The sequence below is a fragment of the Odocoileus virginianus genome, chromosome 1 (genome assembly GCF_023699985.2).
Source record: "Odocoileus virginianus isolate 20LAN1187 ecotype Illinois chromosome 1, Ovbor_1.2, whole genome shotgun sequence".
Taxonomy (NCBI): Eukaryota; Metazoa; Chordata; class Mammalia; order Artiodactyla; family Cervidae; genus Odocoileus; species Odocoileus virginianus.
In genome coordinates, this window is record NC_069674.1 from 74668549 (window position 1) to 74681460 (window position 12912).

At 34.3% G+C, this 12912-nt stretch overlaps 1 protein-coding gene across 4 annotated transcripts in view; it reads left to right on the forward strand.

The window, feature by feature from the left end:
- Window positions 1-739: 739 nt before the first annotated feature.
- LOC110128571 (platelet glycoprotein 4-like) overlaps window positions 740-12912 on the forward strand; it is a 49984-nt gene continuing 37811 nt past the window's right edge. For 2 of the 4 annotated variants that reach the window (XM_070469882.1, XM_070469875.1), the window contains exons 1-3: window positions 740-833; window positions 8883-8944; window positions 10565-10728. In XM_070469882.1, the coding sequence (XP_070325983.1) occupies window positions 10603-10728 (126 nt within the window). In that variant the 5' untranslated portion in view covers window positions 740-833; window positions 8883-8944; window positions 10565-10602. The remainder of the gene's footprint in view (window positions 834-8882; window positions 8945-10564; window positions 10729-12912) is intronic. The other 2 variants (XM_070469895.1, XM_070469884.1) reach the window with 2 other exon arrangements.

Below are 12912 nucleotides of genomic sequence, written 5' to 3' on the forward strand. Positions count from 1 at the left end.
AATATTACTCAGCCATTAAAAAGAATGAAATAATGTCATTTCCAGCAACATGGATGGACCTAAAGATTGTCATAATAGGTGAAGTAAGTCAGACAGAGAAGGATAAATATCATATGACATTCCTTATATGTGGAACATAAAAATAAATTATACAAATGAATGTACTTATAAAACAGAAAGAGACCAACAGAGAAACTAGGGGAAGGATGGGGGGAAGGGATAGCTAGGGAGTTTGGGATGGACATGTACACATATACACACTGCTATATTTAAAATAGATAACCAACAAGGACCTAGTGTAAGGCACATGAAACTCCACTCAGTGTTATGTGACAGGCTGGATGGGAGGTGAGTTTGGGGGAGAATAGATACATGTACCTGTATGGCTGAGTTCCTTCCCCATTCACCTGAAACTATCAAACAATTAACATTATTTCTTAATGGTCTACATCCCAATACAAAATAAAAAGCCTAAAAGGCAAAAAAATTTCCTGTTACACATAAAATTTTGAGGCAGATAAACACAGGGAAGTACAAGGTATACACACACATAAGCATGAATGTGTGTGCACACATGTGCATATATGTGTGCACATACATATGTATGTATGTATAGATAAGAACATAAAAATGATTTTTTCCCTCTCCTTAGAGAGTTGAGTCAGCTGTGCAAACAAGTAAAGATGATGTCTGCCAAGATTTTTAGGTAGCCTTTGAAATTACATATTGATCTAGCTCTGCCCACATGAGAGCTATCCACATATACTGAGGCGCTCTCGCTTTAATCTGTCTTTTACACACAGCTCCTACCACAGCTTCTATGAAATATATGGGTAAGTTTATTTTATGTCTTTGATGAAGTAGGTTTACTTTCATCCTGTGTTTTTATTCATTAGACTACATGGCTGGAGTCTAAACTTTAATGGCCTTGATATTATGGACTTGATCTTTAGCAATGTCCTTGAAATTTTCTTTTAAAAGTTGTATAGAAACCTCAATTTTAATCTCTCAAGCTTTTATTGGCATTATTGTGTACTTAATATGCTTTGTGTATTTAATATTCTCTTTTTAAACTGTGTACACATATATTTATTTTTATCCCTGCATGTGAAGACCCTACTCACCATATAAATCAGGTAGAGCCTACCACTGGCTTAATACTTCTGTAAATGAACAAGGCAGTGATTGAAAATATAGGTGTTCATGTATATATAGATACACACATATGCACAAATATGTGTGTGTAAATATCCATGATTAGTTACCCCAAGGATTAAAGTGATGACACAAAGTTTACCTTATTGTTTTATCCTGGTAACTAATACTGTGAAATACTTTACAGTGTATGTGTACTGTGTACAGGTCTTTAGGATACAATTTATTTAATCTCAAAGTAGTTTTATTACTAGCCACATACAGAATATACTCATTTTCATTTCTTGTCTGTTGAATTTAGATATAACTTTCTAACATCAGGTTATTTAAAACTTTTTCAGTTTGTACAAATGTCTTAAAAAGAATATGTAAAGTTAGGTATTGACCAAGAACTCATTTATATATGTATATATATTTTTTCTTTCAGAAAAGTATATGGGCTCTTCAGTCAGATGATTGGGGTTTTAATCCTTGTTTTGGCATATATTAGTTGTATGACCTCAACTAGTTGTCTAAAGAACATACAAGGTCAATGAGATAACATATGTGAAACACTTTTTTCAATAACTGACAGATAATAAGCTCCCAATACATGTTAACTCTGTGACCACATCATTATTAAAATGTATAGGTCTTTTACTGCCCATACAATCTAGAAATACAAAGCATATAATAAAACTCTTTTCATTTGTTAGACTACAAAAAAAGAATGAATCACTTAAACATTTTTATCTCCTATATAAAATCTGCATTCATCTTTACATCTTAAATCTAAATCTACCATATGATTTAATCTTCAGCTTGAGACTGTATGTAGGCTCTAGAGTTAGTTTCTTTAACAAGAAAGAAAATCAGGAATATGATGACTATATGAGGCTCAGTTCACAAAACCTATTATTATTAATAGTGCTGTGGTCAGAAATTGGACTCTGTGATCCCCCATCTAGAGCTCTTTATTAGGCATCTGTCATCTGCTTCCTAAATATGTTGTAATATTTACAATTACACAATGTACTTTACTCTTCCTCTTTCACTTCACAAGAGATAAAGTCCATGATTCAGCTGATTGAGAAATACTGTCCTAAAGGATTTTCTGAAACCATACAAAAGCTACAAGAAAGTTTATTTATTAAAGTTTATAAAAGAAAGTTTATTTATTAAATTTTATAAAAATTGAAATTTTAAGTAATCTTAAAAATAAAGTTTAAAATAAAAAAATCTTTTTTAAAGGGTCAAATGTTAAAAGCATAGCTATTTCATTATTAATTAATAAGGACAAACAAACCCCAAGGGAAAAAAAAAGATAAGCAAGTATATTAGCAGAATTACTTTAAAATAAAAACGCCAATATAATTAATAGGTTAAACTTCACTAAATTATTTACCAATAAAATAAGCACTTGTTAAAAATAAAGTTCAGTATGAACCAGTGTGTGTGATATATTGAGACAGGCATTTGCAAACACTGCTGGGTACATGTATAAAAAGAAATTTGCTAATACTCTTTCTACCAAAAGAAAGTATGTATTATTGATCCAGAAATTTCACTTTTGCTGTTTACTAGGCCCAAGTACGTAAATAAAACCACACATATGAATTTTTAGCATTGTTTTTGTAACATCAGTAAACAGGAAAACTCAAAAGTTCCATTAAATATGATATGGGTTATTTAAAACACAATACACTTTTATTATGGACTATTTTTCAATAATTGAAAAAAAACAGTTACTACTATTCATAATACGAGAATATCTCCAAGGTACCTAATATTAAAAGAGGCAAGTAGCAGAAGTTATGATTCACTGTATGCACTAGTCCATATACATATGGATATAAGTTTGTGGGCAAGCTAAGTCGCTTCAGTCACATCCGACTCTTTGCAATCCCAAGGACTGTAGCTTGCTAGGCTCCTACATCCATAGGATTCTCCAGGCAAGAATACTGGAATGGGTTGCCATTTCCTCCTCTAGGGGATCGAACCCTCATCTCTTACGGTTCCTGTACTTGCAGGCAGGTTCTTTACCACTATCACCACCTGGGAGGGTCTTTCTCTCAAAGTGCAAGGCCTTTTATTTGGTTAGATTTTAAAATAATGACTATTATAAAGTAACTTATGTATACACTTTTTTTACATTAAAAGTTCATCCTAAATAGTAGAATTATTTAAGTGTTATGTGATGGTTATCTTTTTATCTGAAGAGATTGAAGATAAATTTAATGATTTTTAGTTTGCATAGAACTTTTTGGTGGTCATGAAACTTTTGTAAAACAAACAGAAAATGATAGTGAAGAGCTTCCAGTTAGAACAATAGGCTATTTCCTTTTTTAAAGTTTGTCTGTCATCCTTGTTGACTGACAGTCTCCAGTTTTGTTTTGCAGTTATTAGCCTCAACACCCTTTAGATTAATGCTGTATGGGAAAGTGTACTTTATTTAAACTTCATGAAATGAGTTTTTCAAGTTATATCGTGCAGGAAAGTCAGACTGATAATTCTCTGATCTGCACTTCCTATCCATCCCCAGGTCTTAGTTTTATCATCTGAAATAAAGATCGTGTAGTAAAACTGAGTGTATTAAAGGCCACTCAGCAAGTTAGTTCCTTTTGTTTCTCTGGTAGCTGATATGCTTGGATGGAAAACAGTGCGCGTGTGCGCGCGCGCGCACACACACACACACACACACACACACACAAGCACACAAAGAGCTTCAGAGGATCTCTATGGGCAATGGATCTTCACCAGAATACAAAAAATAGACTCTAAGGATCCACATCAGTATTAAGATGAATGTGGGTTTCTTTCTCTTCTTTTAAATTTCTCTTGCAATGAAACACTCACTGAGATGTGGCATTGTCTATTTCTCTCTTTTTTTTCCTTAAAGCATATTTAAACTTTCAAACTTTATGTAATCGTAAACTGAAATCAGGATTGCAGTGTGAGGTTTTCTAGGGAATATCATTTGATCTTACTAAGAATTAACTGTTCAAATGTTGGAGCATTTGACTGAAAAATCCTTTTTAACCTTTTTTAAAGGTGAGTCAATGTTTTTTTTCATTTTTTAATAAAAGATTTCTATCTTCCAAATGGTAGGAGATGACACTACTATATAAAAACTGTTAAGATGTTACAGAACAACAATAGCAAGAAGGAATTTTCTTGAGGTCATCAAGCTTTTTGAAAAAAATTAGGTTTGTGTTGTTTTATAATTTATCAATCTTCTTAACTTTTATTTGTAAAAAAAATATTAAACTTTGCCCACTAGTCTATGGCATTTTGCTTCTTGTTTAAAATCTTATGTTTATCTGTACATATTTGTGAATATTTAAAATAATGTACTATCCAATGTGATTAACTGCAGGACTTTCATTGTCTACTTAAGCTATTTATACATGATTTTTCATTTAAATTATGAATGAAAATCAGCATTAATGAAAATAAATATAGAATTATTTCTTACAAGTGATTTGTTACCCTATAGCAACATGCTTTCTTCTATGCAATTATTAACTACTTATTAGAGTTATTAGTTTAACTTTCTATCTGAATTACCCAATTTTTGGTGAATTTGACATTTGTCTACATGGCGAAATGCAATGTGTTTTTGAACATGTTATTTTTAAGTGAACAAAGCTATTATAATTGCTACTGGGAATGGTAAATTATATTAATTTCAAATAATGATTCTAAACTTAATAATTTTGTATAAATTATATAAAACTTGGTAACATAATAAAAACAAATCAGAATGAATGATTTTAGCTATTTAGGAAGCTTATGACAAATATCAGTGCATTATTTTCCTGAGTGATGATACCAAATTTAAATAAGAATAAATTATTTTGAAGAAATTTAAAGTTATAATTTAATTAGTAATGGAATTCATACATAACTGTAATGGCATACATTTTCTGTATCTCAGTTTCTGGAATTATCAAGTTATATATTGAAAGGTATTTGCAAGTACTTTTGCAAGTACTTTTGCAACTACTTTGCAAGTACTTTTCAGTCTTTTCTTCACTATGTGGTATTAAAATAGTAAAAGAAACACTGCTTTTAATATCAGTTCAAAAAATTGCAAAAATTTTGTCATGTGGAAGGTCCAGTGGTCAAGTGGATTTTGAGAAGAAAAATACATAGACTTTTTTTTCATTTACCAGAATCATTATAAGACCAGAAAGATAAATCCAATACATAATCACCAGAGAGCAGATAAACCTGCTGCTGCTGCTGCTGCTGCTAAGTCCCTTCAGTCGTGTCCGACTCTGAGCGACCCCATAGACGGCAGCCCACCAGGCTCCCCCGTCCCTGGGATTCTCCAGGCAAGAACATTGGAGAGGGTTGCCATGTCCTTCTCCAATGCATTAAAGTGAAAAGTGAAAGTGAAGTTGCCCAGTCGTGTCCGACTCTTAGCGACCCCATGGACTGCAGCCTACCAGGCTCCTCCGTTCATGGGATTTTCCAGGCAAGAGTACTGGAGTGAGGTGCCGTTGCCTTCTCCAAGATTAACCTGGGAGGATCTCAAAATTATAACTAAAGAGGTATAGTTAGAGGTAACTAGGACAGAGTGTACTGAAAAATTTGTTATTTACCTTGAAGTTTATTCAAATATATTTGAATCGTGGATTCTTTGGTCCTGAAGGAATTGGTTCTCTATTTTCTGATTTAATCACAAGGTGTTTTTCTTTTTTTTGGTTCACTGGCCCAAGTCATACCTGAAAGTTTAAAAGAGCACTGTTCTAAACTAGAAGCTGCAATTTTATTTGCATGATAGTCTTAGTTTCTGTATATATAAAGGACAAATCATCTCATCAGATTTTATGGTAGTCTCAAGTGTTTTGCAAATAATCATTCCTACTTGTGTAAACTATGTTTATTAGATTAAAAAAAATAATACTTGGTCAATATGCAATAATATTTTACTGTTATGATTGTTTAAAATAATACATCATAATAACATTTGAAATAAAAATAACATGGTGTGATAGGAATTTTTATCTCATTTAATCTGATTTGACATTTGAAATTTGAAAAGACCCTGATGCTGGGAAAGACTGAAGGTGGGAGGAAAAGGGGATGGCAGAGGCTAAGATGTTTGGATGGTATCATTGGCTCAATGGACATGAGTTTGAGTAAGCTCCAGGAGTTGGTGATGGACAGGGAAGCCTGGCATGCTGCAATCCATGGGGTTACAAAGAGTCGGACACAACTGAGCTAAACTGACATTTGAAAGCTTACATGATCTATATCATATCCAGTTAGAGAAAACTGAGCCACAGAGAAACTATATAATATTAAAACTCAGAATTGACCTAAGTTACTTGACTTCAAAACCCAGAATCAGTATAATTCCTGCAGACTGTACAGTATCTTACAACTTACAGTAAAACTTGAGGTAGAAAAAAAAAGATAATAGTATTTTCATCTTGGATACATCAAAAATGGCTTCAGACAGTTCTGTTTAAACCAATATGAATCTAAGTGAATCATTTCAAGTTTATAGCAGTCCTAGTAATCAAGTATTCCAAAAGTACTCTAAAAGATTGTTTCTAGAAGAATCTTTAGTATACTACATGAAGTCCAATGCATTTATTGTTTTAATTTTTAAAGACTGTCACCAAAACAGTTGTAAGTTCTAATATGTGAGAGGTATCATTTAGTGAAGTGTATTATGTCTATGTTTTTTTTTCTATTATATATTTTAGCTCTATATATTCTGATAGGATGAAAATGCACAAGTAAATTGGAAGGTTTTTGGTAATTTCAGTGAGAAAAGGTGTTGGAGATCCCCTAACCTAAATATTTAAACATTTTCCACAGAGCCCTTCGGTTCTTTGGGGATGACTCAGAGTCCATACTTTGACCAGAATAGCTTTTCTTTTAATTATCTTTGTATACTGGGATTGTGTGTAAAATAAGTATTAGTCTAAAGACTTTGTGTTTCCACATGATGAAACACAAGATTAAAATGACTGATTTAACTAGCTGGATGTGAATCTATCTACATCTTATTCATGGCTAGGGAATCACAGCTTTGTAAACACACCTAGAAATCATGTAAGTGTGAAAAGCAACTTTCATCATTCATATTCCACTTGCTGTTGCAGTAATCATAACCAAAACTCTAAAACTGGGTCATCTAGGTCCTGGCATTCATTGATGGCACAAGTATGACTTTTGTAACCCAAAATTGTTTTAAAGTACTGTAGTTCACAACTCAGGAAATTTTACCTCTGGCCAAGACTTTTCTTGGGCTTCCCTGGTAGCTCAGATGGTAAAGAATCTGCCTGCAATGCAGGAGACCCGGGTTTGATCTCTGGGTTGGAAAGATCCCTGGAGAAGGGGATCTTCCAGTATCCTTGCCTGGAGAAGCCCATGAACAGACCATTGGGTCACAAAGAGTTGGACATGACTGAGCGACTAACACTCACTTCAAGGTTTTCCTTGGTGGCATTTCCCAGGGAACAAAGCACTATCCACATATCTGAGTTATTACAGATTTTCAGGCAACTTTCTCTAATATTCTGACCTATTCATTGGAGAAGCTTCTTATAGCTCAGTCTCAGTTTCTGCCACCAGATTTCTAACATAGAGGAAAGGCATAATGCTCGTAAGTTCATTCCAGAAACACTCCACTGATTTGATAGAAAAGAAAAACCAGAGAAACTCTTAGTTCTTTCAAAGATAGTGCTCATGTAGATATACTTGTGAATTCTACAAAAGGAATAAAACGTATAATCTCTGGAATGGTAGAGCTAATCTCCCTACAGACTCAAGAAAGGTATAAGATAGTGATACCCTATAAATCAAACCTGCCTTTTTCTTTTCTCTTCTTGACCTGGCGGTGGTGGTTCAGTCGCTAAGTCGTGTCCGACTTCTGCGACCCCATGGGCTGTAACCCGCCAGGCTCCACTGTCCATGGATTCTCCAAGGGAGAATACTGGAGTGTGTTGCCATTTCCTTCCTGACCTAAGTCCCAATAATTAGTTTTCTTTCCTAAACCTGTGATTATTCTTCATTTCCTAAATTTAAGCACTTTAAGCAAGCAATAAATTGCTACAGGTGTCTATATCTTCCTGTTTCTTATGACAAAGAAATAACAATGATGAACAAAACTTAAAGTTAGCAGGTAAAACAAATTTCAATATGTAAGAAGCTACATTATTAAGACAACCAATCGTGTAAGGCAGAAATATTGTATGCTCTACATAGCTGCATCTGAGAGAAGAGTGGATAGAAACAACACTGCTTTTTGAACATAAACATTAGTGGAAGGCAGCCGAGTAGAATGTGCTGAGTAACCTGAACTTTTCTCTTATGTACCCGGTGTATGTCTTGCATAATGTGTTTGTCCCTCTTTTGCTGCAGGTGAATAAAACTACAGGTAACCCTTGAACATAGCAGGTTTAAACTTTGTGGGTGTACTTTTACACAGAATTTTTCCAGTAAATATCACAGTACTACCTGATCCACAATATGTAGCTGGCTGGATCCATGGATGCAGAGCCACAGATAAGAAGGGCTACAGTGTTTGTTAGACAGGGATTTTCCACTGTGTACAGGGTCCATGTCTGTAACCCTTCTGTGTTGTTCAAGGGTCAACTCTATTTGGAATTTTGTTGTATGAAGTATAAGGTTAAAGTACAATTAGAATGGCAACATTCCCTCATGGTGACAAGATACTGAAGCATAATAAATGAACACAGGTACCGCAGTCCCTCTTTTCTCCACAGGTGTGGGCAGATATCTTCTAAAACCTTCACCGTGTGGCTGAAATCACAGATAGCACCAAGCCGTAAGTAGAACTCCCCCTTATTCTGTGGTTTCATCACACTCAGTTGACCTTGTTTGACTGTGGGTAAGTGAAACCATAGAGAGCAAAGCTGCTGATAGAGCAGGACAAAACTCATGCGAAATATCTTGTCTACTCTTAAAAAAAATGTAAATTTATATCAAGGTAACAAAAGTGAGTGAGGGAGCTCAAAATTTGAAAAAGTAGATAAATTCAATCTCACCTTTCAGTACATGCATGCAGGAATGTTACAGCAAAACTTCTTTCTTTGTTTATATGATCGAGACCAGTGTTAGACTAGTAACTGTCTAACCATGAAACTCAACAGAATAAATTGCTGACTGTTTTCTTGCACTTGACTCATCAGCAGTGGGCTGTGTGAACTATTTCACTTCAATTTTAGGTCAAAGCAGACAGAACCGAGGCAGCACCCAGTCTGCCCATGACTTGCTATCTCTGGGCTCAGGGTCCTTGAAAGTCATAATAATGAGTTTTCAGGTTTTGAGAGGAAGACACTGAAGACCCCGGTGCTCCCTGGATCACCCAGTGGACGTTCTTGGGACCCTTCCCTGTAGTCCATGGGGCTGCTTGAATAAAGGGAAATGATCCAGGGATAGGTCTTGTATATTCTCGACTAGGACAGATATAGCCCCAAAACAGGAAAATATTCACATATATACCGTTTTAGAAACAGTAGTTCAGTAATGTTTAAAACAATTCATGTTCCATCTGTCAGAGTCGCAAAGGACATTAATATTGACTAATTTTATGGTTCCATGAAAACTGTGAGGGGATGTACAATTATACTTAGCAAAGGGGATTCTACCTGAGAATTATCTAGTCATTATTATCAGGTTTACATAACTTGTTTCATTGCATTATGACCACCCTGGCCAAAGCCATAAAAGGTAACACTCCATCGCCAAGAAATTAATAAAAAACCCCACTCTACTTGCCTAGGAACACATAAAATTCCACAGGAAAAATGAATCATTTGTTTAACCTTGTGTGGTGTTTGTTTACATTGGAAAAATCATGTGACACTAATGATGATATACATTTCATCAGGACCTTAATGTGAATCTGTTTGTTCATCCTAATATACAGTGGAAGAATCTTAGGTATTAGCCACAGGTGAGGGAAATCATAATGGATAAAAAATAAATAAATTGCCATGAAAAATTGCTTATAATTTTGTCTTTCTACATTTTTGGGAGAGTCTAATTTTTCTTATTTCCTTACCTATGCAATTAATTCTTTAAAAAAACTAAATGGTTCTTCAAGTGGACAGAAATAGTAATAAAATCATCATAGTGGTATTTCTACCACAACAAAGCTAGGGAGGGAAAACCTGAGATCATAACACATTATAATTTTTATTATCCTCACAAGATTGAAAAAAAAATTTTTTTGTTTTTTTTGTCTGTAGCATTCATTCTGTTGGCATTTTTATTTTCCTTTGTCAGGGCATTTTGAAGTAGGGAAATTTTGTTTATAAGCTACAAAACACATTCCATTTATCAATGTTAGGTCAACCCCATTTTGAAAAACGCTGTTGCAACCGAAACATCTCAGATGAACATGTTTTCAAATATTAAAATAATATATTCTTTGTTACAACAGAATCTACTCATTCTACTTAGAATTCCCCTGTAAGAAAAATGGGCTGCAATCGAAACTGTGGGCTCATCGCTGGTGCTGTCATTGGTGCAGTTGTGGCTTTGTTCGGAGGGATTCTAATGCCAGTTGGAGACATGCTTATTGAGAAAACAGTTAAAAAGGTACAGGTACTATCAAGAATATTTCTTGTCATTTTGATTCATTCCATTTTTATGCCCATTTTGCTTAGGGTGACTCTTTTGTATTTCACTTTAACTGGCAATTTTTGGTCTCCAACATAATAAACCACTGAAACTCTTTGTTATAGAGAAATGGTCATAGTATGATTTATATTCTATACTAATGCACTGTCATCTTAAATCTAAATATCCAATTTCTGATTAAAAAAACTATTATAGGTATGCAGGTAAGTAGAACTAGCAGCTTTTAATTATGTTCAAAGATTATGTTCATATGCTTTTTTGTACACATATATACCATTTTTATTGAAAGGAATATTCTTTAAATTCTACAGTACTTTAAAATGTTCAAAAGTTTCACATACATGACCTCATATAATTCCATAATAAACATTTTCTCCTATTTTTATGTTGCCCCAACTTCTCTCCTCACTGGTAACCACTCTGTTCTCTATATCCACGAATCTGTTTCTTTTCTGTTTTACTCATTAGTTTGCTGTATTTTTTTAGATTCCACTATAAGCACTATCATGAGCTTCCATGGTGGTCAGATGGTAAAGAATTTGGCTGCAATGCAGGAGACCGGGGTTTGATCCCTGGGTTGGGAAGACACCCTGGAGAAGGGAATGGCAACCCACTCTAGTATTCTTGCCTGGAAAATTCTATGGACAGAGGAGCCTTGTGGGCGACAGTCCATAGAGTTGCAAAGAGTCAGACATGACTTGTGACAAACGCTTTTACTTTTCCTAATACTGTACAGTATTTGTTTTTCTCTGTCTGATTATTTTCACTTAGCATAATGCCATCCACATTCATCCATGTTGCTTCAATTGGCAAAATTTCATTCTTTCTCTATGTCTGAGTAATATTCCACTGTGTATATATACCAAATCTTCTTTATCCATTCATCTATTGGTGGACATGTAGGATGCTTCCACACTTTGGCAACTGTAAATAATGCAACTATGACCATAGGGGAGCATGCATCTTTTCAAATTAGTGTTTTTGTTTTTCTTGAATGCATATCCAGGAATGGAAATGCTGGGTCATATAGAGTTCTTTATTTAGATTTTGTGGACACCTCCACCCTTGCTGAATCAATTTACATTCTCACCAACAATGTATGAGGGTTCCCTTTTCTCTACATCCTCACCAACATTTATTATTTGTGTTCATCAGAGATACCAGCCTTCAATTTCCTTTTTCCATAATATATTTGTCTAGTTCTGGGATTAGGGTGATGCTGGCCTCATAGAATGAGTTTGGAAGTATTCCTTCCTCTGCAATTTTTTGGAATAGTATGAGAAGGATAGGTTTCAATTATTTTCTAAATGTTTAGTAGAGTTCACCTGTAAAGGCATCTGATCCTCAAATTTTGTTGCGAGTTTTTTAATTACTGATTTAATTTCATTATTGGTAATTGGTCTGTTCATATTTCCTATTTCTTCCTGGCTCAGTCTTGGGAGAATGTATCTTTCTAAGAATGTTTCCATTTTTTAGTCTAGATTATCCATTTTATTGGTATATAGTTTTTCATAGTAGTCTCTCATGATTTTGGGTATTTCTGTGGTGTTGGTTGTAACTTCTTTTTCATTTCTGATTTTATTAATTTGGGTCATTTCTCTTTTTTTCTGATGAGTCTAGCTAAAGGCTTATCATTTTTAATTATTGTTTTCAAGAGCTAGTTTTTAGTTTCATTGGGATTTTTTTAGCATCTATTTCATTTATTTCTGCTCTTATCTTTATGATATCTTTCCTTCTGCTATCTTTGGGTTTTGTTTTTTCCTCTCTTTCTAATTCCTTTAGGTGTCTGGTTAGGTTGCTTAACAGATTTTTTTGTTTGTTTGTTTCCTGATGTAAACCTGTATAGCCATACATTTCTGTTAGAACTGCTTTGCTGCATCCTTTAAGTTTTGAATTGTCATGTTTTCATTTTCATTTGTCTTCAGGTGACTTTATATTTCCTGAGATCCATTAGTCGTTAAGAAGCATATTATTTAGCCTACACATGGCTTGTTTTTGTGGCTCTTTTTCATGCCATTTAAGACTCCCTTTTAGAAAGATTACTGCTCAGTCTGTATTAACATAAGGCACTCTGGTCTAGTGTGGTAGAATACACAGAACTGATGGGTGATGGGATGCACTGGGATAAAAGGATTAAATAGGGAGAGA